The 16,310-nt window shown below is 37.2% G+C and overlaps 1 protein-coding gene across 2 annotated transcripts; it reads right to left on the bottom strand.

Moving 5' to 3' along the window:
- Positions 1 to 9,266: 9,266 nt before the first annotated feature.
- Positions 9,267 to 11,735, bottom strand: LOC149260902 (uncharacterized). 2 transcript variants are annotated; one of them, XM_089380860.1, is made up of 3 exons: positions 11,581 to 11,735; positions 10,099 to 10,219; positions 9,267 to 9,855 (listed from the first exon to the last, which is right to left on the bottom strand). In XM_089380860.1, the coding sequence occupies exons 1-3, from the start codon at positions 11,721 to 11,723 to the stop codon at positions 9,805 to 9,807; spliced, it is 315 nt and encodes a 104-aa protein (XP_089236986.1). In that variant the 5' UTR covers positions 11,724 to 11,735; the 3' UTR covers positions 9,267 to 9,804. The 2 variants fall into 2 exon arrangements, with proteins under 2 accessions (XP_089236986.1, XP_089236983.1); XM_089380857.1 differs by lacking the exon at positions 10,099 to 10,219 and adding an exon at positions 9,970 to 10,090.
- Positions 11,736 to 16,310: the final 4,575 nt, after the last annotated feature.

Raw genomic sequence — 16,310 nt, 5'->3', positions numbered from 1 at the left:
GTAGAGAACCCAAAATTGTATTTCTAATAAGGAGAGGGGTGAGAAATGATTTAAATGCGAGTTGTTGTCATTCTAATGAAACCCTTTGCAAAGGGGATGTTAAGATTCTGAGAGAGAAGCTAGGCTTGGTAGAGAACACCTTCCTTGTGAAGATAGAATGTCAGTGTTTGGTTGCTCCGAGTTGTTCTCCTAAAAAAGGGGCAAATGAGTTTTGAAGAGGGGCATATGAGTTTTGAAGATTTGCAGGATGACTTATAGATCTATGAAAATTCCTTCCATATAGATGCTTGGCATCTTCTATTTCTGACCAATATAAGTTTATGACATATTATGTGAAAGTTGTGACCGATACCTCTCATGTTATGAGCCATTTATGATGGGAGATTCACATGCTAAGTAGGGAACCTCTCTTGAGGAACGATTATTTGTTATATTGGCTAATGATTCCTTTGACAGAGAGATATTTTTGTAATTTCTGTTTCCTTTCTTGTCAAGTCAAGTTGGGAGAGCATTGTAGTTAGGCTTATATATAGCTAGAATGAGTAGAGTGAATCTACTGAGAGGGTGCCTCAGACTTTTGAGAAGCCATTGTAATCCCTTCACGACAGCGGTGTAACTTTTGTGGTGTTCTTTTACCTATTGAAATTAGGTTATATATTCAATGTATTTCTGCCAGTTCTGACCAACCAATATCAAGATTTGAAAGATCAGACATTTAAACACATATACAGAGACCATAAAATTGATTTGATACAAAAACGACTATGGCAGGGTAAGCAAGGTCTAGATCTAAGTGCAGTATTAATGCTATTTTGAGGAAATAGATTTCTTCTTAAATTTATTTGAACATTGTTCCTCCACATATAAAAATAAATAAAAAATATAAAAGAGTAAAAATAAGTAAATGAAAATACTCCTAATGTGTTGCCCTCTTCATCAATTTTATCATTTGCTTTTCCCATTGATTAACTGCCTCACCTCTGGTTGTGGAGGTTCAGGAGATCAATTCACCAGAGGTAATGACTGGGAATGATGAGAAGTATGTGCAGTGTTCGTCAAGTGGAGATTTTGTGGAGAACAACGAACTGGAGCAGGGATCACAGCCGGTTGCTGAGCCCCGAGAGATCAATTCAAATGGACAAAATCTAGCCTGTGATTCTGAGTTCCAGTGTTTAATTGATAAAAACCGTGAGTTTGAATCTGAGAGCATTTCAGTGGAGCAACAGAAGCTGGAATTGCCAGCGTTAGATGGTAAACTTGAAGAAATAGAGTCTGTGGTGAGTGAGGACAACAAGCCAGAGCAGAATAGTGAATCTAGATGCCAGAACTTGGAAAATGAGGACGATGCATGTGGCCATATAATAGATGAGGAGAAGCAATCTGAACCTACAAACAAGGGGCAGAATGATGAGATTGAAATGGACTGTTTGCCAAATGGGGACAGTGCGCTGGAACCTCGTTTTCATTTAAATGATGACAATGAGCTTGAATCAGGGTGTTTTGATAATGAGGATAATGGCATTCTCACTGAAGACATGGATGGACAACAGGTTGACGAGGTGCATCATGGGAAAGATGAAATATCTGATCCAGAGTCAAGTGACTGCAATGTGTCTAACATTGGTGGGTCTTCTGACGTGGTAGATAAAAATTCTGGAGGCTATAATCACACAGTGCAACCAGACATGCAAGAGGGTGTTGCTGTTAGTGCCTCTGATTTGGTATCTACAGGTGTTCTTGCTGGTTCAAATGGTCTGTTTACTCCTGTTTCAGAGAATGAGCAAAAGCCTGAAGCAGAGGTCACTAAGAAGAAGCTCTCGTGCTTAGTGAAAATACCAAGGCACTTGGACAACAAAATTAGAACTCAAATTTGACTTGCGCAGCTGCATTTGGATGAGAAAACCCAAATCAGGGACTTCATCAAAGCAGCCATACAGATGAAGCGGGTAACATGCTTATATATCTTCGCAAGTCTTTTAATTGAATATTCTTTGTTGTTTTGAGCATCTAGTACATCTGCTTTAGTCTTTTGAAAATTGTTTCTTCTTCTTACTCTGCTATATTTCATATGGGCTTTTGTGTAGTCCAACAAAGAACAAATGATAGAGAGGTTGAGAGCTGCAAGGCAGGAAGAGAGGGCATTTCGTGAGGCAATCAAGTCCAAACGAGAAGAGATGGAACCAGTGCAGTTGACCTTGAACAGAGTTAAGAATGCAACGTCTGTAGAAGAATTTGATGAAAAGGTATACTCATATCGCAAGGATTGCATTTAAATCATATGTGTTACTAATTTATTGCTTGTTCATAATGAACATGTTAATTTTTGTAAATAGATATACCAGATGCAATATAGAATTGAACACGAGAGCATGCCTTTATGGGAAGAAAAACAGTTACTGCGTGAGATGAAAGTGATGAAGCTTAATCGGGATCAACTATGTGCAATTACAAGATCTCATTCTGAGCTTCAAGAGGCATTTGATCACATTGATAAAATTCAAGAACGTAGTAAGGTAATTCATTGAAGATTAATCACCTTTGGTTTCTTCAATTCTTAAAGTCCCTATAACTTGTTTTCTATCTTTGTGCAACATCTGGGTCAGGAATTGGATTCCCTGAAAAAGCAGGCTTTTCAAGCAGAAAAGAATGTGCAGGCCATTGAGAAAGAATTTGGTGCCTTGAACTCTGATTTGAGGCAATTGCAAGATGAATGGAATGATGCAGATTCTGTTCCGCAAGAAGCCTATGAAGCATTGAAGGCTCTAAAAAAACAGGAGTATGAGCGGGTAAGAAAATCACACTTTTTTACATTCGCTGACTAAACTTTGTAAGATAGTGTTAACTACTGTTAGACTTTTTTTTCTACTCATTTTTATTGTTGTGCAAAAAACAAATCAGATCGGAACAAAATTCCTCATTTGTATATTCTTTCTTTTGGTTATAATGGAAAATTATGTCCACGCTATATTGAAATGTATGAATTTTGAAAGTCTTGTTGTGGTGTTCTTTTACCTATTGAAATCAGGTTATATATTCAATGTATTTCTGCCAGTTCTGACCAACCGATATCAAGATTTGAAACTGCTAGGAATCCTGATGACAGGTGTAGGCTTCTGAAGAATTAATGGTGACAGCTGTTCTAATGGCCTCCAATAATCTTTGAACAGTTGACATAGTTTTGGCTATTCTTGAAGCAGTTAACAAATATCTCCATGTTTAGAGGTTTTTAGGTTTGGATGGACGGCCATTTATATAGGGAAATGGCTCAAGCTACCTGTCATGAGCATGGCATCTGTAGCAAAGGGCATTGCAACAATTTTATTTTCATTCAAATTGTCTTTTATGATAGGCTCCATCATTTATCATATAATACCCTGTGCACATTTATCATATAATACACTGATTTATGTGCAAAATAAGAGTTGGAGAGTTTCTAGTCCTGAACATTGAAAACATGGTAGCTACTTATATCAAGGTCATTGGTAATATCTTGAGGTGCCAAATTTACTGTAAGGTTAACAGGTAGCTTGGTCATCTAGTACTAGCATCCTCATTTATTTCTTTTTGGCAGTTAATAATTTAATGGCCTTTGAAATTTAAGCACCTGCCATGAGCTCATTACCTTTGCAGCAAAGGGCATTGTAACAATTACATTCTAGTTGACTTTTCTTGTAATTTGAGGCTGATGCACACAGTAGGATTTGAAGCATTTGTCGATATCTAAATATTGAGTTGTTGACAACCCCTAATATCAAGGCCAATGTTATTTTCTCAATGTGCCAATAGTTATTGTGTTGGATTTGCTTTAATATTTTTATCTATTTCATTTTTGTTTAAACATTCACAGCCAATAATATAAAGCACAAGATGTCAGTAATATTTGAGTTTAACTCCATGTTTGTTGAGACAGTTGCATGTTGCATGACATGTTTTCTCCAATATGACTATGTGTGTCAACAATTGAACATGAAATATCTGATATTCTGATTTCAATTTGTCTGGACATGATCATATAGCGCTTTGTGTGAAGGCACTTAACAGTGCTCAGCAAATAGCAAAACCGCCCCAATGTTACATAAGTATCAATATTGAAACAATATGCACAAACCCATCCGATCTATCTACCATTTGACAACTAACTGGCCTATAGGTTATAGAGAGCATTGGCATGCCGATACTGTGTGAAGGCACTTATTAGTGCTCAGCCAATAGCAGAACAAGCCCAATGTTACATAAGTATCTATATTGAAACAGTGTGCAGAAACCCATCACACAAAATTTACGACAAGAATGGGAGTTACAGAACAAACCCTACGCTACAGAGACTTGCCATCAAAACACCCCATCCAGAGGACCATTAAAAAATACTTGAACCAAAAATAAAGCGTCTATATGTGACATCAGAAACCAAAACTATTTCGTGAAACTGCATATTCAGGGCATTTTTAAAAACACTAGAAATTCGTAACCTGGGAAAAAACCACCATGAGATAGTAAAACCGTATAGTGCATATTCAAATTGCAATCACAGACGTATTAGAACCAGATTTTCTGCTTCGATACAGCTCATCGAGAGCAACAGAGATCCAGATCAAAAACCAGACAGTTTACAGAACATCGAAATACCAAGCCCAGGGACAGTTACCAGCATATAGCTCTACCACCAACAGGATTATTACAGAGCCAAAACATAAGACCATTTGCAGACAAAAAAAACCTTAGCACAACATCATATTGCCAGAGTAGTCTACCTAGGCGGAGGAATTGCCCAATTTCCGTCGCCGCCCGAAAAATTGTCCAGCTCCGGCCGCCGGAAATCCCTCCGCCACCCTCTTCCTCCACCGGCAATCCCTCCGCCCTCCGCCACCCTCTTCCTCCGCTCCGCATTCACTTCCTAATTTTTCCATGCAGATCGGATCGGAGCTGGCAATCCTAAAATTTTGCTGACAAATCGCCACCGCGGAGGAATAATGCCATCGCGGATTCGAACTGGAGGAATTGCCCGATCGCAGCCTGCTCACTCACCTTCCTCCTCGACTCGGCGCCTCCCGCTCTGCAATTCCTCCACTCTGCTGCTCGCCACCTAGGTACACTGGACTAACACACCATACCCAAAAAAATATCATTTGTAATTACTGCATCAGGTTTGTTCGCCTGTTTAAATTTCCTCAGTCATATTAACCGCCAGTTTGGAGCCATTAAAACCCTGAATTATTTGTAAAAGTTCAACAGTTTGCAAAATTGCGAATGTCAATTTTGGATTAGGGGCTTTTCCAGTTGAAACATCAGAATTACCGCAGACAGTCCAAAGGCAGCTAAACAAGCAGCGGCTGAAACAGTTAGTGCATCGCTTTCGTTGGTAGAAACTGTAACATACAGAAAGTAAAATACAGTTGGGTTTAAAAAATAGGTATATGTTCTTGATTTCAGTTCAATAAAATATTCTCCTCAGTAAAAGATTTAGATTATTTTAAACCCTTCTTAATTTCCATTCTTTGATAACGAAATAAAACTTTAAATTACAGATTTGATCCGAATGTCCATCGTATCGTTTCAATCTTAGCGAGATTCGCTTCAATTCACAAGTAAAGAATCGTTTCCATTGAGGTTTCGATAGATGAATGCCTGAATAGATAGGCTATGGCAACATCTGCTCCGTTTTGGTTCGATCGTCATTTTGTTCAATCTTCTTCATAGTCGATCTCCCTGTTCTTGAAATCGATGTATGTTCTGCACAAGCTTCGAATGCAACGAAAGCTCCTGGCATCAATCGCCTTTCCTTTCCTTCCTTTCTTGTGAGCTTCGCCTGATAACCATGAAAGCTGTTTTGCTCCTTCTATTCACTGCAGCAGAAAAATCACTGGCCAAGGATTTGCATATATAGATCCCCTGCGAAAGCCATTTAAAGCTCTATGGGTCATTGTTAATTGTCAACATAACAAAATAATTGTGTCCTGCTAAACATGATTTTTTAAGCGATTTAATGAATCAGCCTTCCCAATTTGTGCAACATTTCAAGATTCTTAATGCTCTTGTTCTAGCAAATAAATCGATCAGACAGCATATAATCTCAATCATCATTATCTCCAATAACAGACCTGCGCCATTTTCACGGCCGTTTTATGGATTGTTTTCGATTTACATGCAAACTTGATTTGTTACCATCTTTTGCTATTAGCTATTCATACAACATAAAAGCGAAAACATTAATTTCAATCAACGCAATGATGGCGCCCATCTGGCTGTCCATGGCCTCGTTCCTGCCATAACAGTGGTGGAAAACATTGAAACCACTCATAGGCCATATTATTATTTCTTCTTGAATTGGATGAAAGGTATTGATAACTGTTTGGGACTACTTGTATAAGATGTGTCTGGGCTGCCAACTGAGGAAGGGCCAAGGGGAGACTGAAGTGGTGTAATATTTGATGGCGTTGGCGCTGATGCTGAACTGTTTCTATACTCCAAATCATAACCTGAAACCATAAAGGATGTGAGACAATTAGTCAGAGCATGTTCCCGAAACTCACCATCACAGAAGGCATGGAGAAGATATTCAATTAATATATCAATATGCTTTACTCCCCAACAAATATCCGTTTTCTAGAACCAGATTTAAGTGGGCACTTACAGTTAGCTTCCTTCCACCCCAGTTTAAGCTCGTCCCGGTCAAAGACAATTTGATAACCTGACATGAAATTCTCTGCATCAAAGAAGAAAATGGCATCGTAAGAGTTAAAAACCAGAGTTGGACACCCCAAATTTCTATGTCGTCCATCTCCTTTATGACTGATTAAATACTGTACAAAACAAAATCCTGTCGAATAACAGAGATATTTACATTTATTTTGATTCTTATATGCCAAAGAATATCTGTACAAGTAAAAGCTAGGCCCCTACATGAATTGGTGGAAAACTGGCAGCTGCTTCACTAGTGTGCTGAAGTGACTGAATTGCCAGTCTCAGGCAAGAGAATTGTTTGAGCAGTTCTTGAAGAGTCCCAACTGTGAAGGATTCTAAGAAGAGAACGAGCTTTATTTTTTTCTTTAGGAGTACCAGATGTGAGAAGACTATACAGACGAGGCATTAATGATGGCAATCTCAACAAACTATTTACAATTTTGTCACTTCCACTGCAACACAATGATAGCAAAACAGAAATCAATTGTCCTTGCATTTAGCTGAAGATGAACCCAATCTTAAATGGTTGACTATTAGAAAGATTGCAGAGGTTTCGCTAATTGCAAGTAATCCTCTTAACTCTCTTACAAGAACAACCATAACACCAATTGCATATTTTCTAGTTTTTATCTAAGAATCCCTTTGTAGAGGAAAAACTAGTGCAAGATTTGGAGGAAGTGGAGTGGTCACATGGGAGATTTCGCATAGTATACCATCATGATGGATGTGATTTCTTGGAGAAATATAGACATTTCCTTACTTATGACACACTGAGCATGAGCAAGATTTGTTTTGATTTAAAAAGACTAGGTCCTTACTATCATGATAAATCCACAAGCACAAGATTTGAAATACAAAGAAGTCAAGCCAAAATAGAGTTGTGATCTGGGAAAACTATTGAGATGAAATCCAAGGGGGAGACGGGAAGAGTGACTGGGTGATTGAGAAATAAGTGTTATTAAGAATAAATTGCTTATAAACATAGTAAAGAAACCTTTCATCATTGATCAACAACCAACGAACAAATTATCTCACAGGTAGAAAATTTTTTATGTGCTTCTTGTTGGCAAGACATTCTTGAGAGGATCTCAAATCGAATTGGCAACTAGAACTCCCACTCTTTGAACTTGGAAGGTCGTGTGACCTTGATCAAAGATGTTCTTCAAGCTTTACCGCTATACCAAATTTCAGCATTGCCAACACATACGCTGATTTATAAAGCTATCACTACCAAATTTTGAGATTTCTTGTGGCAAGTCACTAAGCACACTAGGAAGTGGGCTATAGTGGCTTGGGAGAAGGTATGTCAACCAAATTTGGTAGGGGGCCTTGGATTGAGGGATCCATAAATGCTTAACAAAGCCTTGGGAGCCAAACTATTGTGGTGTTGGTTGCAAGGGGGTGGGAACTCTTGAAACAAGCATGGAACATAAAATACAATTAATCCATTTCCCAAGATGATAAACTCCCCTGCTCGATTTACTCCCCTGCCCCCTTGGTTTTCCAATCTTAACTTTGACGGGGTTGCCGAAATCCAATCCCAACCAAATATGGAGGATTATTCAAGGACTGGCATGGAAATACTAAGGATATATGTTGGCAACTTTGGAATCACCAACAACAATGTTGTAGATTTTATTGCTCTAGAACAAGGTCTGCAGAGCGCAAGCAAATAAGGCTTTTCTAATATCCAAGTGGATGGAGATTCCCAACTGGCCATATCCACAACTCAGAAACTTATCTAGGGTACCCTTGTGTCAAAAGTGGTTAAGAGTTGGGATTTTGAGCTATTGGTTTCTCGGATTCAAATATTGTTATCCACCTTTACCTATGTGATCACATTACATTCTTGTTGGACTGGGAATAAGGTAAGCCAATCTTCTTGTAAATTGGGGATGTTGGGAGAGAGAATTGACTTTTAACTCCACATGGCTAATGCAAACCCAAATCAGTTGGGCCAGTCAAATGAATACTATCGTCAAGGAGGATAAATATACCCCGTGGGGGGTGGACCCGTGCACCGACAACCTTTTCTAATTTCTTATGGCTATAGGTTGTGTGTATATCTTGATGGTTTTTTGGTTTCTTGGTAATCTCTTGTTTTGGATATCTCAGCCTTTTTTGGCTACTGTCAAATTTCTGGTGAATGAACTACGAGCCTACAAATCCATTAAGCGTAAGACTTGGTAAACTTTTGATATGTTGTAGACAACAATAGAACTTATTGCCATAATAAAAAACTCCTCAAATTACAAATTTTTTTAACTAATTGACAAACATAAAATGTTAAAAATAATGTATCATTTTAAATATAAAGGAAAGACAACTTTAAATAATATATCATTTTAAATGAACTAAGAAAAACTAAACTAAATTAACCAGCTTTAGCTATATTAAATTTTCACATTTTAAAATATATTAAAAAATAATTTATAATTAATAAAAAAAATCATTAAAAATTCTTCAGATGATCCTTTTAACATTCATATATATATTTAAAGCCCAAATAAATAATAACACATATGTTTCATATATTAAAAAAAAAATTGAATGTTTAAAAGACTACCAAATAGATGGTAATGGACTATTACAAAACCCACTTACATCATTTCTTTATGATGTTTGGTATGTTATTGAAATAAAGCTGCTCCTTTTCAGAGTTTTCTTGCAGCCATTTAAGCAATTGAATGTGCTATTCTTAGCAAGCAGCTTCTACCCATGTCTTATTTACCTTAGTTTCAAGGGTTGTTATAGTCAACGATATATATTAATCAGAAAGGTTAGAGTAACTAACTTTGCAGATAGCAAACTTGTATAAGCCAGTAACAACCTTTGAAATCACCTTTACATTGCAAAACTGACACACTTTTCAGCTTCATCAGTACTGATTATGAAAATAATACATATCAAATAAAAAACAAAATGATATTTCTAAATATCAAATTGTTCTTATCAGGATTCATTAGCCCAATTGGCCTGGTTCATATCAAAATTCATTGGCCCAATTGGCCTAACTACCCACTCTAGGCATGCTAGTCTGCCTCTTGGCAAACACATCTACTTTGAAGTTCGCCCCACACATCTGCCCCTTACTATCAACACGAGGCATTGGCAACAGCTTATTCAGAGGATGTTCAAACCTTTGGAAGCCACCTGATGTAGAGAAAAAACAACCTGCAGGGCCAAATGCAACATCAGTATAAATCAGAGACAAAAATTAGATCACTATGCTTGATGTATGAAACAGTTAGAGAATAGATAAGGTCTAATTTAGCAGTCGAATATTACCTCGGGGAAAAGGAGCAAAAGATTTTCCACATCCCTCTTTGAGGACATGTGGATCATCAGATAGGACAAGGCAACCATCATCTGCAGTGCCCCAAAAGAAAGGCACTGAACCATCGGCATCCTGGAAACCTCGGGGAAAAGGAGCAAAAGATTTTCCACATCCCTCTTTGAGGACATGTGGATCATCAGATAGGACAAGGCAACCATCATCTGCAGTGCCCCAAAAGAAAGGCATTGAACCATCGGCATCCTGGAAATAAAAATAGCGTCCAAGTCAGAATGCCAGGAAATCCACAATTTCTAAGGAAAGATTTTATTCAAATAAATACTTAGTGCAACATTTTTGGGGTCTTTGGAAATCTGATGTATGAACAGACTTCTCTGGGAAAAAGGTGTTCATTGGCCACGTGATTTTGAATAACTATTTTCCCCTTACCTCTCTAGCCAAACAAAGGAGAACAAATCCATTGGCAAATAACTCATGCTTAAATATTGTAAGCAAAATAGGAGTGTTGCAGGACCTGGGAAAATTTTTCCATACATTTGCAAAGGAATACCAACCATCATGTAAGAATTTTAAATGCTTTTAGCAAAGAGGTATTTTCACGAGCCAAACTCCTATATCATGTCCCATATATTAAAATGGCAAGTCAAAAACGATCTCCCCAGAGTCAAGACCAGATCCCCGAACTTAGAGGAGTCCATTAAAGCAGAAAGTCAGGTTGAACGACTGAGATCTGAGTTGAGTCAGTATGCTGACTTGAATCACTATGTTACCATATCATCAAGTTCAGTAGAATAAATTCGATCATCCTTTTCTATGTACAGTCATAATAATTGAAGCCTATATCTTAACAATGGCTTTAACAAGAGCAGCAATGTAGATATTCTTTATATTACAGGGTTTCTCTTGGATGGCCAACTCTGCTGTGTTTCTCAACTATGATCAGTAAGGTAGGCCAGGTTAGTTTTAGCTTTTGGGACTTGTAGCTATAGGGCTAGGGTATGGATAGCAATTTGTAATGATGGGACACCTTCTTTCATCCGTGACCTTAATGAAAGTCATGAATTTGACAGGTCTATCTTGTAAATTTTCCAAAATAGTAACTGTCTTACACCACAAAAGGATAGTAAGTGCCTTACAACAGAAAAAAGAAAAAGATGCAGTATATATATTAAAAGAGTAGGCATGTACTTCTAGTTTTAAAAAGGATCTATTATCTACTTCATTTCAGAGTTTATTCACGTTAGAAGAGTCACTGAGTTCTAGTCATTATATCCATAAACCAGATTAATGTATACTGCAAATATGTTGCTGTTATCAAACCGTTGCCAGTTAGGATGGATCCTGAAACCTCCCCCCTGTCAATTGCGCGGCCAGGAAATATGATTCCGATGAAAAGAGTACTAAAATTCCAGAGATGGATAAGAAAAATATTGGGAAGCCTCAATTTTATTTATTATAGAGGGAAATGTAGTAGGAAGGATAGAGGGAAATGTGCATGTAGCAGGTCAGAAAGAAAAAATTAAGGGTTTATCTTAGATATTTCAATGGAAAATCTCAAAACCTCCAACAAAAAAAAGGAAATGAAGGGATAACAACAAGCGTACCACTGCTGTGAAGAAAGCTTGGGAGGTGGAGTCGTAAAGAACGAAGGCAAACTTTCCAGAGAGATCTCTGATGACCTGATCTGCAGGGTAGGGGCCCCGATCTCTGAGAGTCCGATACGCTTATATGACAATAGCCACTTCATTTGCACTTTTGTTCAGACCATAGCGTTGCCTCAACCACCATGATGCCCTCGAATATGCACTTTATCCACCACCGCCGCCCCCACGGTAGCCACGAGAGCCACCGCCTCCACCACCGCCCCTGTTTCCTCTGGACTGGGCTGGATTAACGGTGATGCTCCTCCCGTCAAGCATCTTGCCATTCATTGCGTCGATGGCGTCCCTCAATGAGTGCTCATCATTGAAGGTCACGAAGCCGAATCCACAGGATCTACCGGTTTCCGATCACTTATAATTTGCAAAAAACAAACCCTCTGCAGAAAACAAATCCATAGAAAAACCCTCCGAAAAGAACTTTATTCGTCAAACCCAAAACCCTGAAGCAAACCCTAGTTTTGAGAAGCCCTCAGAAGATGATTAACTGTGAAAATTCAGAACCCCAAAAGCAAAACCTAATGAAACCTATCAAATAATAAACCCTAATTATGACAAAATGGACATCACCATGAAAATTCGAGAGATTAATACACAAATAATGGGTTTGCCTTGGATTCCACGACTTCGCAATAGGGGTTGAAAGCCTCCTGCAGGCTTTTGTCATCAGTAGACCATGCAAGACCTCCAACGAAGCATCGGAACTCAACATCTGCTGAAGCCGTCTTCTCAGACTGAAGTTTAAGAAAACTTGACGGAACAAGAGAGAGCAAGAAACCACTAACACATGACCAGATCCAGGACCAGAACCAAAAACGAACAGAACCAATACGAATCAGGGACAGACCGAGTGAGAAAGTAGGGTTTGGGCTAGACAAGAATGGCCCCACGCTAATATGGGCCTTAGATTTGGAGTGAGGCTCTGTTCATCCCAAACCCAACCGAGAAGAATGAAAGAACATCCAGTTTCTCCAAACCGTTTCGGTAACCACCTTGATCGAATGACTGAACCTTCTGCAATCGTCTAAATCGTTTCGGTAACCACCTTGATCGAATGACTGAACCTTCTGCAATCGTCTAAACCGTTTCGGTAACCACCTTGATCGAACGACTGAACCTTCTGCAATCGTCTAACATATAATCCTGTGGTGCAAAAGATGACAGGTGTAGGGAGAGGGGAGTTGATTTCAGAGGGAAACGCCTTACGGCGTAATAATTATAATAACAATTATAAAATGAGTTTTTGGACGTTTGGACTAGTTCTGTGTTTTGTTTGGACAATATTGACATAATAATTAAATTTTTATAAAATTACCATCATTGGAATTGCTTGAAGTATAAAGTATTTTTGTATCTTTGACACTGGATGCACTTGTACATAAAAATCTGAAGACACAGTACCATTATCATATGATTTTTGAATGCAAAGAATATTACTATGAATGACAGTAAATAAATAGAATATTACTGTGAATAACAATAAATAAATAGAACTGTGAATAACAGTAAATATCATATGATTTTTGAATGCAAAGAATATTACTATGAATGACAGTAAATAAATAGAATATTACTGTGAATAACAATAAATAAATAGAACTGTGAATAACAGTAAATAAATAGAACTGTGAATACCCGTAATAAATAAATTATACACATTTGATGCAATTTTGAAACAGGCTAAAAAAGCACTAACCTATTATGTTTTGCGGATAATCATTTAAGCTACATTCTACAACAGTTTCAAAGAGTGCTTCTATTTTTTTGGGTATCAATGTTTTATTGATACAGGGATCTCATATTTTTTTTATTGATAGAAGGATCTCGATCTGGTTAAAAAAAGAATTGGAGCTTATTTTGTATCAATGTATTATTTATACATGGATCATGATCAGGTTAAAAGAATTCGAGATACCACAACTCTGTGAGTTCGATTATTAACATTCAATAATACAGATTTATTACATGTGTTGCTATAAGAAGCTGGTACGGATGTGCTTGATTGAAACAAATTTTCTTGAAATTTGTAAGAAGCTGCAGAAAACATATATAGAATACTCATAAGAATATGTATTTGGGTTTGTTTTGTTTATTTTAATGGCTAGAATCAATAATGAGGGTATAATATTTATAATCACTAAGAGGGAAGAAAACACTTTATCATCCATAAATAAGTGTAAATAAAGTTAATTAACGGTTTAAATTATAAATTTGAGAAAATTACTTTAAGGGAATAAGTGTTAATAGGGTTAATTAACGGTTTAAATTATAAATTTGAGAAAATTACTATAAAGAAGCTCTGCATGCATGCACCACGTGCCCCAAATTTCAGAAAATTACTTTAAAGAAGCTCTGAATGCATGCACCACGTGCCCCAAATTTCAAAAAATTACTTTAAGAACTCTGCATGCATGCACCACGTGCCCCTTCTTTGTCTAGTCTATAGCATGCAACCCACGTTGCATGTGTATAATTACTCTTCCTCTTGGTCGTAACAGGATCAATCAACGGGTGAGAAGGGGATAATGCCCCATCGATCCATAAGAACAAAGACATCAGAAGCCTAAACAGGAACAACAAAGGTAACCATCAATCTGTAACCTTTTGACAGAAGCCTTAACTAATTTATTTTGAGATTGATTTATTGATTGAGGAGTTGGAGGATCGGTATTATGATAGCCCAGAGTTTGTCTTCTGCCATTCTGTCTTTTGCATATCTCTCAGCTACTAACGGGGATGATCAATAGGTGTTTCTATATCAAATGTTATGAGCGGCGAGCATTACGAAATGCTTCAATATCAAATACTTTCTGAAAGTTCCCACCATTAGATTGTTTGCTACAGTTCGTTATAATCCTCGCCACAGAATTGTACAGGTCTATATTCCCCACCAAGTAACTGATTTTAAAATGTAAAAAATGTTATTTGTTCCACAAGTAAAATTCTGATATTGCGGGTTTTTTTTTATTAATTGTTTTTGAACTATTTCGCTGGATAATTAATCTTTGTAGCTTCCTCACGGAAACTTTACTAATATTACTGGAGTTATACTCAAACAAAGCATATAAATTGGAAATTAAAAAAATTACAACAAAGAAAAAGAATACATTAATTAGGTACTCACATAGGAGTGAGCATAAAAATGATGAACTTGTTTGAAGTTAACAAGAATAAACATGTTGTACTCCAAAAGACTTTGAATTCCACTGCAGATACAGTGTAAACATTGTCATTGAAGAAAACCCCCAGGGAAAAAAGGAGGAAAAACAGGAAAAAAGAGCAAAAAAATAGGTTAGGAACGATTATTTTTAAGGAGGAAAAAGAGAAAAACAGGTTAGGAATAATTATTTTTATATTTTGGTTAAACTGAGGATTATGGGATTATCGTTTACGCCATTGTAATTCTGTTGTGTGTTTCAATGGTGTCTTGTATATAAAGTACCGATAAAACAACAAATGAAAATACACTAAAACAACATAAGATGATATCCATACAAGCCGTGCCTTCAACAAATGAAAATACACTGAAACAAAATAAGATGATATCCATACAAGTCGTGCCTTCAATGGAGACTCTAGTGTCAATAGTGCATGAAATTAATTATGTAATTAATTTCATTTGTAATTATTTTCTAATAGAGACACCCGTAACATACAAATGTATCATTATTAAAATCTAAACAACGACGATTCCAGATTTGAATTCCAATATAATTGAATGAGAGAAAAAATATATATAACCCAATACGGCTTAAATATCTATATTTTTTAAAACAATCACGGAGTAACTGGACTATAAACCTAGAGTAATTGGACCATAAACCTACACAATGCAAAAATTAAAAGCAATTTGATTGCAAGCGGACTCCGCTCGGCGAATATAACTAATTTATTATGTTTTTACTTCCAGATTTTTTTGGAGCAGGTGGTCCCTAACAAATTGACAAAAAGCAATTAATAGAATAACGCCGTACCTGCAACGAAGCCGAGGGTTCGAATTCCTTCTCGTCTAGACCATATTCATGCATAACCCAGCCGGTGCGAGTACCATGAGAAACACAAGCGTCTTCCAGTGGCCTTCCAGTAACCAGCTTCCGTCGCTGGGTTTGTTCTCAACCCGTCTGGATACTTCCTGTCCCTTGGGCTGAAAAAATACCATTCCAGATCTCTTCCAGGCAAAAAGGACTTCTCTGCGTATCAGAAGAAATACCAGAGATAATTAGAACATTGAAAGCATAAGGATTTTATTTGCAAAATCATTTAACAGTAATTTCAAGCTTCAATCTAAATACCCATGAACCCCAATTTATTTAGATCTTCGTGTGCAAAAACAATTCAAATTACAAAAGATTGCCGCTCAATCTGTACCAAGAATCACAGTTTGACCCGAAAAGAAGAAAAAAGAAACCCTACAACGGTGTACCAATGGTTTCTTCAGCTAAAGCTGGCCAGACTTCGCTGAAGATATTTGCAAAATCATTTAACAATAATTTCAAGCTTCAATCTAAATACTCATGAACCCTAATTTATTTAGATCTTCATGTGCAAAAACAGTTCAAATTACAAAAGATTACCGCTCAATCTGTACCAAGAATCACAGTTTCACTCGAAAAGAAGAAAAAAGAAACCCTACAACGGTGTACCAATGGTTTCTTCAGCTAAAGCTGGCCAGACTT

The sequence above is a fragment of the Pinus tabuliformis genome, chromosome 6 (genome assembly GCF_031772625.1).
Source record: "Pinus tabuliformis cultivar Carrire ecotype Pingquan chromosome 6, CPIR1, whole genome shotgun sequence".
Taxonomy (NCBI): domain Eukaryota; kingdom Viridiplantae; phylum Streptophyta; class Pinopsida; order Pinales; family Pinaceae; genus Pinus; species Pinus tabuliformis.
The sequence above is the reverse complement of the archived record's forward strand: the minus strand, read 5'-3'. Positions and strand labels throughout refer to the sequence as shown.

Bases quoted from the DNA above. Each gene is read 5' to 3' on its own strand.
- LOC149260902 (XM_089380860.1), bottom strand. From the start codon at position 11,723: ATGAAGTGGCTATTGTCATATAAGCGTATCGGACTCTCAGAGATCGGG. The intron at 10,220-11,580 runs GTACGCTTGTTG...TTTTATTTCCAG, and splicing joins AAGCTTTCTTCACAGCAGTG to GATGCCGATGGTTCAATGCC. The intron at 9,856-10,098 runs GTTTCCAGGATG...TTGGCCCTGCAG, and splicing joins TTTTGCTCCTTTTCCCCGAG to GTTGTTTTTTCTCTACATCA.